Source organism: Papio anubis, chromosome 3, assembly GCF_008728515.1.
Source record: "Papio anubis isolate 15944 chromosome 3, Panubis1.0, whole genome shotgun sequence".
Lineage (NCBI taxonomy): Eukaryota > Metazoa > Chordata > Mammalia > Primates > Cercopithecidae > Papio > Papio anubis.
Genome location: NC_044978.1, coordinates 173,201,919 through 173,216,858, shown reverse-complemented (window position 1 = coordinate 173,216,858; position 14,940 = coordinate 173,201,919). Strand labels below are relative to the sequence as shown.

General features: G+C 34.8%; 1 protein-coding gene across 4 annotated transcripts in view; it reads right to left on the bottom strand.

The window, feature by feature from the left end:
* RAB28 (RAB28, member RAS oncogene family) overlaps positions 1-13,273 on the bottom strand; it is a 118,080-nt gene extending 104,807 nt beyond the window's left edge. Inside the window, exons 1-3 of one of the 4 annotated variants that reach the window (XM_021938301.2) lie at positions 12,989-13,273; positions 8,386-8,482; positions 3,265-3,353 (exon numbers count right to left, since the gene is read on the bottom strand). In XM_021938301.2, the coding sequence (XP_021793993.2) occupies positions 3,265-3,353; positions 8,386-8,482; positions 12,989-13,063 (261 nt within the window). In that variant the 5' untranslated portion in view covers positions 13,064-13,273. The remainder of the gene's footprint in view (positions 1-3,264; positions 3,354-8,385; positions 8,483-12,988) is intronic. The other 3 variants (XM_021938299.2, XM_021938300.2, XM_021938302.2) reach the window with 3 other exon arrangements.
* Positions 13,274-14,940: the final 1,667 nt, after the last annotated feature.

Here is a 14,940-nt window from a genome sequence, read left to right as displayed (position 1 = left end):
ATATACAATACAGAAGTTACAGAAGTTAGAGAACCTAAAATAAACCCTAAATAACACATTAAACTGATATCCTGAAAAAGCTTGTCTCAACATTTCTGTGGAAGATTTCTGTCCTGTAGTATACCAAAATCTAAAGTACTCATGAGATAGGTAATATAAAGCATCTATAACTCCAGAAGCAATATAGATCTACTTTGAAGAATAATTATATTATTATATAAAATTATTGAGTTTATTAAAATGCTATCAGGATGTTTTTGAAATCACTGGTTTTGAAAAGTAACATTTTCTCCAATTTATAGTAGTAAATAATGAGTCACAGCCTCTCTAGCCTGGATATAGAATTTAAAAATAGTTTAACAAAATAGACCACTGGTCAATGACTTTATGCACTTAACACAGCATTTATTTGGAATCTCTGGAAAGCAGAAAAAATTATTATATTATCATCCTTTTTTTTTTTCTTTATAAACTGAGTCTCGCTCTTTCACCCAGGCTGGAGTAGAATGGCATGATCATAGCTCACTCCAGTCCCCAAACTCCTGGGCTCACGTGATCCTCCCGTATCAGTCTCTCAAGTAGCAAGGACTACAAGTGCCTGCCCCCATGCCCTATCATCTATTTTTAACAATTCATTTCATCATCTCAGAATTCCCAGTTTTGTCAGGCAATTTCATAGAAAGATTCATGAATTTCTCAGAAATACTGTACATTGTTGTTTAATAAAAACACAGTACATGAATATAAGTGTCACAGCAATCGTAAAGTATAAACAATAAAACGCACTACCAAAAGAGAAACTAAGTCAGTATGTACCTTCAAGATAGAAACCTTATACAAGTTCTAAGAAATATAACATTCACTTTCTCCCAAGAAATAAAGTACCTTAAAAAATAATGAAGACATTTTACTAAACTTATGGACTTTCAAAAAAGATGGAAATTCTTGAAATGTCTACCAATGTTCTCATTAATGTCTGCTGATCGTAGGCAGCTTTGTAATAACATAAAATATATACTGTCAAAAACTGACTTAAGGAAATGGTCACAAAATACTGTGAGTACACTAAATGATACTGATTATATAATTTATTTTTTATTTATTTTGTTTTTTAAAGATGGAGTGTCACTTGTCACCCAGACTGAAGTGCAGTAGTGTGATCATAGCTCACTGAAACCTCACAATCCTGGGCTCAAGTGATCCTCCCACCTGTGCCTCTCAATTAGCTGGGATTACAGGCATGAGCCACTGCGTATAGCTGATTATTACACTTTAGAATGGTTAACTTTATAATACACAAATTTCACATCAATATTAATTTTTATATAATAGTAATAAATTTTAAATAATTTAAATAAATTAGATAATAAATTTTTTAATGATTTGAAGATAGAATTAATAGAATTCAACACATGGGCATAATATTCCCCTAATTTTTAAGGAAAGAAAAATGTATTAATTGAATTATATATTATTATTTACCCTGAAATGCATAAAGTCCTCCTGTTCTCCACTAACTCTGGTTGCACCTATAAATCATAAAAGACTATTCCATTTGACACCAAGAGTCAAATTTCATTAGAAGTTAGATCGAATCTTCATTTTCTTAAAAATCCTCTATGTGGCCTTATAGACAGATTTTATGGAACAAAGATAAGAGTGTTATTTTCCCATGTTATCAACCACATGAATGAAACAAGAACTGTGGCTTCCCACAAATCTCTGTCCAGCAAGTTTTATCTAGCTTAGTATCCACTTTAATCAGTTTAAAACAGAAAAATAAATAAATAAATAAAACAAAAAAGCCATACACAAAATTCTGAGATGTACTTTTTAAGAGAAAAATGAACATGCATAAAATACCAAGTCACTTAACCACAGATGAAAATGCTATAAATGTGAACAGAAAAATTTTGCAGGAGACAAAGAACCATGTATAAAAGATAAGAGCATTAAGAGCCAAATCTCTATATCAGCAATGCAAAAAATCAAAACTCTAGGGCCTTTATATGTGATTCAGAACCATATTAGCCTCTATAACCATACTGTCCTTCTCTGAATATTTTATAAAATAAATCACAATCTATTTTTCATCCACAATCAAGGCAATGGTACTTGACATGAACCAAACTTTGTACAGCAGTGCTTAACCTACTATATCTCCACCCTATAGAATCATTTATTATGAGCAACATGGTTCCACATAACCAAGTTATATTTGTCCCACTTAAAATACCAAACTCTAATAAAGAACTAAAAATTTTTACTACTACCCCTATGTCCCCAGATGATGTAGAAGATACACACTAATTTAAAAAAGCAAAAATAAAGAAATAGCACATCAAGTATTACATACAGAGCTCAGTAAGCACAACGTACTTAATATTTGGCTATATACCATATTCTCTACTTCATCGGATGATTACTTTCAATAGTATTACTGCATTTCTAAAGTGTGTCATTTAATCAAAAGCAATCTGCCAAATATTAAAAAGACAATTCTTCAGTGAACATGCTCAGAGAGAAATTATTAACTTTTTAAAGTATATTACCACCCTGTATATTTTCTATTTGTATAATAACTTTATTTAAAATCTTATAAATTATATCAATATAAGCTCATGGAGAATATAAGCTCATGTGGCCAAATTTATGTAATTATTCAGGTCATTTTTCATTTTTCACTTTCATTTTTCTTGCTCTACATGGATTTTCTTCTGAAAATACAGCATTATCATAAATTATTGTACGTGTTTCACATATACACTGTCATATTTAGTTATCTGATAGAAAATATTGACATGTCTATTAAATCTGAAAAGCTATCAATATTCATTACACAAAAATATAGACATATAGATATGCTTTTAGTCCTTGTAACTTAAGATGAAGTTAAATTTTCATCCCTGTATTTTTCATTCAGTTTATTTAAAAGTAGTCACTATAACCAAACCAGCTAATAAATATCAAAATATCATTTATCACTGCATTTATTGAACTGCTAACAATAACACCTAGTAATATAAATACCATACGAAAGCTGTTAAAGAGTTTTCCTATTCCCTCACCCAAATCATTCCAAACATAATTTGGAGAGAATGAAACCAAAGGACTAGCACAAACATAAAATTATTCTCTCTACATATCAGATAAAAAGTTAGAAAGAAAGTATGTGTGTGTGTATGTGCATTTGGGTGTAGATTTGCATATGTGCTTGTAAATGCTATACTTTCAATACTGGAATAATCAGAATTCATATCATACCTGTGCTCCATAGATATATTTATCCAACATTTTGCCTCCTATTGTCTGCCCTCCTATATCCCAAATTTGAAGGGTAACATTCAAGTTTCCTAGAATATAAAAAATGAATATAAAAATATCAAAAAAATTAAGTAACAATACAACAGCTGACACAGTATCACAGAATACTAAGTCACAATAAGAAACTGAGCCCAATTTGCCTTTATGTACAGGCTCACATATTTGGAATTGTGAAAACAATGTCAAAAGAAATCATAGTGGAGAATCTAGTTTTATCCTTTTACTCCATTTCCATGGAACCATATTTACAATCACTTTCAAAACAAAACAAAGTAAGCTTTAATTTATAAACTTAAGCCTTAGAAAAACGTTTTTCTTAGAGAATAGAATGAAACACACATCCATGGAGCAAGAAATGTACTTTAGAAATAAAAACTGAAGCTTTAAATACTCAACCATCCAATCATATATATGAATTTTGTTGCAGGTTCTAAACTCTATGGGTTCTAAAACTCATGGAATAATAGCAAACTATAAAAATGCACCCATAATTTCAGCTCAAATTAATGAATCTTTTCATAATGTGATTGTCAGCTACTCTAGGATATGGCAAACATAACCAAAAAATTGTGTTTTCAAATTTAACCCATAAAATAGAAACACATTTGATAGCCCTATTCAGAACAAATGTAGGATACATACCATGTATATCACTAAATATTACAATGTATTCAAACTTGTTCAAAGCATTTCCATTTAAACAAACTATGTATACTTCCAAGCCTTCATAAAATAGTGTAACTAATCATCTTCCCCTATGAGCATTATAAAAGCATTCTAAAAGGGAATCTTTAAAATCCTTTCATGCATTTTGTAAAATATTTGGTTGATACAAAAATTTATGAGATAAGCTGTTCTCTCTTCTCAATGCAACTGATGAGTATGCTTACAAAAGCCAAACTATGCTATTTAGTTGAACATTTTAAACTATATCCCTCATAAGATTATGGAGTTTTCTCCAGAGTCTCAATTAGCACTTTCTGAATGATTTGCAAATCAAAAGAAAATAAAATAAAAGGTTAGAAACTGAAAAATGATCTCATTTCAAAAAAAGATTATAAAGATATAAATTTATACGCCAACATAAAACACTAAAATCAGAGACAGTTAGTCATACCATTTAACTATGCAACTGAAAAGAAAAAGACATTTGATTAACCAGCACAGTTTTCTAAATTTTGGTGAGTTTGTATTACAATCTTTCCATTATTTAAACATAGGTTGTTCCATCTGCCACCGTGCAGAGGATTTCCACGAGGAACTTCCATTAGCATTAATGAGCGCTAATGTTTTATCACCACCATTATTCCTACAGACACATACTTTCTACACTTACACTAATGACCAAAATGTTCTTAAAGCCCTATGAATACAAAAACCAAAACGTCACAGACTAAGATGTGTCCAAAAACTTATACAAATCGAATTTCTTAAAAATCTAAATTTTTTGAGATTCAAGGCTGAAATAATTCTTCTATAATGCTGTCTCAAATTAAGCAGATAAGAAAGGGCTAGCCATCACTAAGAAGTATATATAATAGTTTCAGAAACCCCTAAGCAGGCAGTAGGCTATTCATTTTACTTGCACAACTCTTTAGAGTTATTTGATTACTTCAAAAGACAGTGCTTAACAATACTAACTTTTACAGAGGAAGATTTTAGGCAATACTAAATAAGCACTAAAAGGTGTTTAATCCCATTTTTTCAGAGTCAATAGTCCTTATTGCTTAACCTCACAACAAAAAATATAAAGCTTTCTTCTTTAGAAGTTCTGATATTCAGATCCTATCTGAACGAGGTGTTGTGAACACTTTGACTACAATTTCAGGAACATGATCTTCATTACATGTTTTCAAATTCTGACTACAATCATATCAAGACCCTAAATCATCTATCTATCCAATTGTCTCCCATATTCATGTGTTGAGGATACTTTTTAAATGCATGCCTTTCCAAATAAACTCTGTTGTCAGTGTTTGCCTGTTTTTTTAAACATATAAATTATAGTGACTCAGAAATAAAAATAGCTACGAATTACTGATAGTCCACTAATGTAGAATGCTAACAAAAAATTACTATCTTTACAGTTTCAACAAATGATATTAACTTCATATTACTTCTTATATCTAGAAATATATTTTTAACTCCACATTTTAATTTTAGGATTATTAACACATAAAGCTAAAAATAAAATGTAGATTCCTTATTTGAGGAGCAAAATCGCATGAGGATATGATTCAAATCACTATTCATTATTGTTTTTGCAGGCATAAACATATGAATTCTCCTAGTATATTTTCAAGATGACACACCTATAAAGCTATATAAGAATATTCAAATAATATTATAATTTTGTTTAAATCAAGAATCTATCTAATACAAATTTCTAACCGATACAGAACATTAAGGAAATTGTCAGAAATCTAATCCCAAACCCAGAATGCTACAAAATTCCTGCTCCTCTGTAAGAAATGACATGTAACTAGAAGAAAAAATAAAATAAATGAGGTGACAAAACACAGGTAAGTTGCTTTTGGTATGAATTAAAGCCACCAAGAGGATTCAACAGTGACCTTGTAAAAGTACACTTGGTGCCTTGGTTAACCTTACTTAAAGTGCTGCATAGTCAAGATGGAACTAAAAACACAAGTCTGCCCACTTCTTGTACTAAAGACTCAGAAATCTTTTTCACAGTAGAACGCTGTTTACTGGACTGTACCCACAAGCTTCCTGAAAGTATTTGACTAAGACTCTTAAGAAGCTCTATCAGCAGAATCTCTGACTAACAGATACACTATTTTAAGCAGTAAAATCTGCACAGTGGTTGCATCCAGACTATACAGCATACCGGATCATGAAATATACTAAAATGGATGAGTATTTGCAAAGTAATGATCTTGAAAACTTGCATGAAGAGAATGTAAATAGATGGACAGGAGGTTTACACCCCTAACAATCTAACTGGTCAGAGGACTTACTAGACTACTAACAAATATTAGATTCACTGACTATGCTATAAATTCAATAAAGCTACCTGTAATGTTTTATTCAGCTAATGATATATTAATGATCCTACATTTGACAGTTATAATGAATTTAAAGTATATAAAGAATAATTATAAACCTTGTAATTTATTCACCTCATTTCTTAATATACTTATTAATTATATAAAAACAAAATACATTAAAATATTTTTTTCTTACTGAAATTTCTACCATAAGTTTGAGTCTGTTAAGTAGCATAAAACCAACTGCCTTAAAAAAAAAAATAGAACTTTTTTTCTGGAACTTTACCATCAAAATAAAAACTTAACTAGGAAAATTAAAATATACATTCATTAAGAGTATACATGCCCTAATTTCATTTTTTAACCTAAGTACTGTGTGAGTCTAAAATATTATACTATTAATCTAGATTTCAAGAATATCAAATATTTTTTACAAAGTAATCAAAATTTTTAAATTGGTAGTGCTGTGCTACAGGTCAGAAATCATCACATATATCGCCTGTATGAAATGTCTAAAAACCAGTCTTTGTTTTTAATATTTGAGTAGGTACTTGTTTCTTTATTTAAGTTTTTCAACTAAAAAATGAGAAATATTAAAAGTAATGAGACAAAAAGTTGGTGTGGTGGTTTTTCAAATTAAGCATCAAAACAAAATAGCTAATAGCAAAATATTATATTGAGACTCTCTGCGTACAACTGGCATCTGTGAAAAAAACTGCTGCAAAAATAAGCTTCCAGCCTCTATATTATGTGATTTGTGTATGTATTCGGCTAGTGACTGCTATTAAGAATTCTGAATGCAGCATAGATTATCGGTAAGACGAAGAATAATAAAATTAAAATGACGTTTTCAGTTTTGGATACATTAAAAGAAAATACAAATGAAACAAAGTACGCATATGTTTCTCCTTAAACCTCTTGCTGAACAATAACCCAGTAATGGAAAAACTGAAATTATTTTTTTTCTCATGGGATATCTCCTAATCTATTTTTCACTGGTAGCCAAATACAAACCATCACAAAATATAACAAAGTATATTACTAAGGAGATAAGAAGAATACCTCCATTACCAAGAGTTTTCATTAGCTACTCTAAAACTTTCATGGGGAGTTGTCTGATAGATGGGGTGTCTGAGAGGTTAACATATTTCAATAATAATTGGAATGTATTAAACCCCTTCCCACTATATCACTCACATTTCAGTACATGAATCTGACATTACACTTGCAACTGTTTTCTCCAAATGTGCTTCCTCACAGAGGAGAGGGACGGATGGTTTATAAAGTCAATCAAGATAAACTGCTTTTAATAAAATACTTTAAACATATAATTTAACCATTGAAATTAAAAGGACAGCATTTTAAAGCCCCAATTGTTCAGAAACTAACTTAAAACATAAACCACTCTTTCTTTGTTATTATTTCCCCGTATTTCCCACAAAATGTGCTGCAACTGGCATCTAAATAGTTTCTTTGCATGGTGAAGTGAAACATCTTGAATGCTCAAACTGTATTTTTATGAGTGCCTAGGGACCCTAAATTTTAGTGGTCTATTAAATGCCAGCAATTTCATGCTGCCTTGCATAAAACAGCATTCACATATTAGAGCACAGAAGTTCCATAGCTACATTATACTTCTGTTCCAACTTTAAACAAAAAAACTAAAGTAGAGGCAAATCAAAATAATATTTTAAAAAATAATCCTTCCCAATCTTTTCACATTTGGTTAATACAATATCTGTTGACAAATGTATAGCACTTAATTTTTTAAAAGCTTTTCAGAATTTTATAAGCAACCATTGTTTATCCTCAAAAAATGTATAGTAGCCAAAAACAGGGAAGGAGTGGGAGAGTATATAAACTTTTTCTCACACCCGTGGACAATATGCCTTCATGATAGATTGTGATGAAAGTTAACCTCCCTAAGATAAATATACTGATTCTATACATCTTCATGTAGAAGCAGCCCCAAAATTTTACACATTTCTTTCTTATGGCATTTATTGTAAGATTTTTTTATAATCTTCTACGTTAAGACTTTTTAGTCTCTTACCTGGCAATGTTATCCTTCTCAAAAAGAAATCCAGTCCTATAGTTTGTTTGTACTGTTTCCCAAAAGTTTCTTGAGCAAAACACGTAGCTAAGGAGGTCTAAAAAATTGACGCACAGAATGTCAAAATTAATTCATTAAAGAAATGTAATCATAAGACCACTACTAAATCTTATTAAGCAATCTTAACATGTATACTCCAATTAATCCAACAAGCAACTTTAAGTAGTTCTAATCAGTTACAAGGCCGGGAGAGACTTAACACCACCAGGTAAATTTCACTGGCCAGCAGCTATCAGTAGGGACAATAAACTAATGGGTTAGATCTCTTTAAATCCCCTGCTTGTCAAGATCCTTTTCCTTGCTGAAAATCAGAATTTGAGAGTTATCAACAGAAAAAAAATAATAATAATAAAGATCTGAATTATTTTAAAACATAATTAAAGATCTTATCTAACTTAGATCAGTTTCTGAGGCTAAATATTCTAAGGGTAGCTGAGCCCTCAGCTAATAATAAGAAGCATTAATTAAGGAGGGAGAAACCTGCTTACAGAATTTTTCTTTTCCCCACAGGAAAAGTATCATGTGTAATTTTTCTTTATTTTTAAAGATGTTAATTGAAAATGACCCTAAAGAATGACTGTGACAATATGTATCTTTTAAATAAAGAAGTTGGTATTTTGAAGATTAATATAAAGCAGACAAAATGAATATTTTCCATCCAAGAACCATAATGCCAAGAAGTCACAAGCTATTATAACCAGAACAGATATACATTTTTTTAAATAGAAACTCAAAGTTTTAGTCAAAAACTGTTTTCTTTTTAAAGTATCATTTCTTATCAAAGCAAAAGAAGAATTTTCTAGTAACAAATAAATAACAATAACTCAACAAATTCTTAAACATTTTAAATGCACTATTTTTATTTATAAACTTCCTCCAAAAAAGAGAAAGGCAACTTCACTTAGCTTTTATGCTCTTCAAGACAGACTCTCTATGTTAAGAGAAAATAGCTGTTTTCTATTTTAAAAGTTAAAATTACATGTCAACTCTTAAAATAATGAAAACTAAGATAAAATTTCTAAGACAGCTGATTACAGTTCATTATGACATAAGTAGTACAACAGTGCAAAAGAAAATTTGGCCAAACTTCAATTCCTTTTAGCAAGTTCATCTAAATTTCCTTTTACACAGAACAATATTTTTCACACAAATGGCAATTTGGACATCGTAATTCCAAATATTTTTGTGTTTAAACACCCAGCATTTGTAATAAATTTCTAAGATAATTGGCCAAGTATTTGTTGAGCACTACCATGTGAAGGATATTCTGCTAGACATCTAGCAACAAACAAACTTGTTGTATTTTTGACACATGTAACAATATCAAAACTGAGAGATCAGAATTGAAAAGATAGATATTTCTTTTTACAGACTTTTGTTTCTCATTTACACTATATTATTCTACTGACCTTATCTAACTTACACCACAAAATTATCTTTGATGAGGTTCAGAATTCTAGAAAAAAATAACTATCACTACTTATATTATTACAGGTAATTCAAAATATTTAATAGACTGATAGTTAAAGGTCAAAGAGAAACTGAAGGCATGTGTAACAGCCACATAATGTCATTTGAGATAATTTTTCATTTTAAAGAACCGCAGAGTTCAATATTTTCATATTAAGGAGTATTCAGAAAACTTCTAAGGAAGTTTCTTTTCCTGAAAAAGTGACTTCTAGATTTTGAAAGCCCTGCTTTCACACTTTTGAGGCAAATATAAAGTTGGGATTTTCAACTGGAATCGAGTATAAACTGTCAAAAATACAGGTTACTGGGAACATACAGAGTATTAAAGCAAGTTCTTACTATATCATCTCCTAATATCTTGAGATAAAAATTGAACAGAGAATCAACTGAACCAGTGTTGGTCACTTTCTCTTCAATTATCTAGACTGCATGCAATCTTACACATTCAATAATTTCTCAAGTCACTCTATAAATATCCTTCTTAATTACAGGTATTAAGTGAACAACTAGCTTCCATATCAGAAATATTTTTATCTGAATCTTTATATTTTTTGATTTGGAAAATTTCTACTAACATTTTTGATTTGGTAAATTTCTACGAACATTTTTTAACCATACTACATTTACAAACACTGGAAAGACAGAAAAAATGAATATTTTGCCTCAAAAAGCTCTTAAGAGATTATGTAATAAAAGAAAAAATATGAATCAGAAAAGGAAAGAAATAGAAACACGTGATACTGGAGGGAGGAGCTAAATTTCTCTTGGAGAAACTGTTAAGTCATCATCTCAATACTCTACTGCATCTGTCAGTGTGTTGAAAAATGCTCAGAGTTCCATTGAGCAGGAAAAACAAATGCTAGGAAAAAAGAGCCAAGAGTTAAATCAGGATACAAATAAGAATGAAAGAGAGGCTGAGTTCACAAAGAAAAGAACAATAAAGGAAAAAGAATGGGAATGTTGGTGGCTGCCAAGTATTTGAGAACTTAATAGGGTATGGAGAAAAAAATTCTTGATTTAAGAATGATGAAAGAAGGTTAGGTGTCAGATGTCTGCGTCTGGAAGTTCCTATTAGAAAAAACTGTTACAGTTTTAAAATAAGTTATTTAGGCAAGATGATGAAGATTAAGTCAGAGCACCATAAAAAATATTACTGTTATCCTTTGAAGCAGAATGATAATACTAACTCTAAAACATGGAAGTGAAAAAAATTATGCTGTCCTATACCAGAAAAAATTTTAAACAGAAATAAAAAACTGTAATTATTCACACTAAATTAGCAACAAAGGGAAAACGTGTATGATAGGTTAAATAAAAAACTCAGACCCAAAATTATGAACAAATTTCACTGAGTAATATATGTACAATAAATACTGTTAGAAAAATGAACAAAAGTTTAACGAATTATGATAGCATATAGGATAACCAGCAATTTTTGTGTCTTTTTACAAATGTATTATGTTATGCGTTGTCATTATCATTTTAAAAGGGAAATAAGAACAGTTATGAATTGAATACAGTAAAATTTAAGAGCCAAAACTGTAGACGGCCTTCAAAAGAAAATCTAAATGATGAGGAAACTATAAAAATCTAACAAACTTTTTATTGAATAAAGGTGTTAGAAACAATGATGATTTATTTATAGCAATTCATTCATTCGAAAAGTTTACTAAGTATACAAAAATTAATATACTTTATAAAGAAAAGTTACCCCAAGTTCCTTTCTTCCCCCAAAGTTTAAATGTAATCATAGCATATTGTTTTCCTCAGCTTTAAAAATCTGTAACAAAGGATCCAAGAAGACAAGAAAAAAAAACAACAAAATACTCCAAATTTTGCATATGAAATTTTACATCTTTCCCAGGGGACCTCGAAACTCAAATGTCAGAACCAAAGGCAGAAGCAGCTATGCCAGGGAGGATGCAAAGAGAAGTCGTCACCAGAGAAACCAGGGTCCAAACTGCGACCAGCAACAGGGAAATGTGAAGCCTTAAACAGGAAACAGAGCCTGGGTTTCTTTAGACTATGGTTGGGATAAGGGAGGGGAGTAGAGGGGAGATAAACTTTAGCAATAATCCCAGAAAGTGTTGGCGCCTTTGACAGAAGCATACGTAAGAAGGCATCCGGGTAGAGGCTCTTCACTTTGTTGGTGGAGGGATCATAGACCTCTCTGAGATCTTATGGACCGTCTCCCCAGAGCAAGCACCGGGCACTTTTCAGTCCATTTCAGGAGTTTCACAACCTTGGGGTAGGAGCCGCTGCCTAGGAGATAATAAGACTGATGCTGCCTGATACTCTCATTCATTCGACCAGGGATCCCTTCTGTCACGCAAGCAGCTCTAGCCTCAGCATCCTGCCCATAACAGGAGCTCTATAAACACTTGTTGACCGACTGCTTGTACCGAGTGCTGAGCTGGAAACAGAGGTGATGAACAGGTATGATACTAAAATAGCAACTAACGTGTATAGAGTGGACACTGTGCTCTAAAGGTTTTATGTGTATTTTCACATTTAATATGTATTTTCACATTTCTCCCTTTGCGGCGGCCCTTTTCAATACCCATCTTACAGATGAAGCTCAAACTGATTAGCAATTTGCCCTCCAATGACTCGACGACTAAGTGGCGGAGCCCCCTATTCTCACCCGGGAAATACTGATCCCAGAGTCACGCTCCTGGGGACTCACGGTGCAGTGGAAGCATCAGAAACGGTAAAGGGGGTGGGAGGGGAGGAGCAAGTGTGACCTGGACTACAAGTAAGAGGAGCTAAGATGCCTTGGCAAATCCCTGCCAGTCCTGAGAGGCGGGAAGCTGAAAGGCTGGCCTGAGTCTTGCAGGAGTTCGCAATCCAGACGGCGAGTTAGGAAGTGACTTTTTTGTAAGGGGGAGCGGGACAGCGTCGGCCTTCACCAAGCGCCCATTTCGTGTCTGGCCTCAGGCCACACAACCAGACGGGCCCGGGCCTAGAAGCCCGAGAGCTTGGGGTAACTAGGCGACGCCGGGCGGCGGGGAGGAGGCCGGGGAGCGCCGGGGTTCCTGCAGGCCAGGGACGGCGGGCCTGCTCGAGGACTGACCTTCCCGGAGGCGCCGTCCCCCAACACGACGATTTTCAGTTGCCGGTCCTGGCTCTCCTCCTCAGAGTCCGACATGGTGTCCCGAGAACCAGGCCCGCCCCCCGAGGTGGAGGGGGGAAGGGAAGGAGGAAGGCTCCGGGGGCGGGGGAGAGGAGGAAGGGAGGTAGCGGCTGCAGGACCCCCGCCCCGGTGTCTCCGCGCCGGCAGGAGGGACCCGAGGAGGATCACTCGGCAGGCGCCATCTTGCCCACCTCCCCGCCCTCTGCGCGCGGCCCCGCCCCCTACGCGCACGTCGGGCGCGCGCCCCCGCTTCAGAGCCAACCCGCGCCGACCGCCGGCCTCCCTGACGAGCCAAACTACTCGCGGCCCTGGACTGGTGGGGGGCACATGCTGGCGGGAGAGGCGAATTGCTGCGTTGCCCTTCAGGAGGTAGTTGGCTAGAAGAAGAAAAGAAGTGTTCGTTCAAATTAAGGAGAGAAAACGGCAGCAGAACAGCTTTCAGGCGTTCCATCAAGTTCCTTTTTCTCCTTCCCTCTTGAGAAAGTCTCTGAAGGGAATGGTTCAGCCTGACGGGGTGGAGCAGTGACGCCCGGGCTATGCGCCAGGGTTGCCTGGCAGCCAGGAGTTCGAGGACCGGCGGCGGGGCGGGGCCTGTCTCCGGGCACCAGGGACGCCGGCAGCCTGGCGGGGCGCGCCAGAAATGGCCCCTGAAAAACCAGACTAGGGAAGAGGGTGCCGCGGGGCGGATGAGGGGACATCTGCTAAGGGCCGAGGCTGCCGGGATGCCGCAATGGCGGCCGTGAATACAGTGGAGCTCTGGCGCTGCTTATTTCGGCCCCTTTAACTCTCGGTTTCCTCATCTGAACAACCCCAGGCTCCCATGGTTCGTTCATCAAACGCTACTGAGCGCCAACCTCCGGGCACCCCATCTTTACCCTAAGGCAGCAGTTCTCATAAAGTATGGTCTAGGGACCCCAGGAAATCCCGATGACCTCAGAACAATTTTCATGATAATACAGACAAGTATACCGTTTCCTGGAGGATATGCTTTGTGTACGACGTCATCTCTGGCAGCTAAGGGAGCTTGTGGTTGTTGTTTTAAAACATTTCTCAGTTTTCATTTCAATGCAGTAGTCATAGGTGTAACCCACATAAACATAAGCTCTTTGGAGGTCACAGTAATTCTTTAACATTATAGAGAGGCCCTGAGTCCAAAACATTTAAGAACTGCTACCCTGGATAATCTCAGTCCAGGAGCGTAGGTAAACGGCATAAATGAAAATTACAATATAGTGAGATAAGTTCAAAAGTAATAATGCTGTCCTGCTATGTTTGTTTCATTGTTAATCACTTTAAATTTATTATTACCTTTACTACTCTTAGGAATTATAAAGTGTAATTATCCCCATTTTGCAGATGAAGTATCTTAAGTTAACAAAGTGCTTAGCCCAGAGGCAGTAGTCTTGGAGACCATATGGGCATTAGAACAGGGAAGCAGAACAGTGTAAAGAAATGCCCAGACCTGGAGGCAACACTGGAGTTTAATCACAGGTTTACTAGATACATGTCGTTGAGCCTCAGTTTGTTCATCTATAAAACAGACTACTGCCTTTGTAGGGTTGAAAATTAAATGAAATAATCAGCATAAAGTAGATAGTACAATGCCTGGTGTGTAGTAAGCGCTCAATATTAACCAGTGTAATTATCACCGTCATCGTCACCATCATCATTAGATGACGATCCGTGCTGGAAGCGTCACTACTTTCTACCCAATTTACCTTATATAAGTTTTGTATGTAGAACCTCAGTCTCTTCATCTGCAGGTAGGGCTAGCCCACAATTATAGGTACCCAGTTAAGTATTAGTACCCAATTCTTTCCCCAGTCCCCCACCACCATTGCCACCACCCATTTTCGATTCACCAGATTTGTTCATAAGAATTCGAAGAAAGA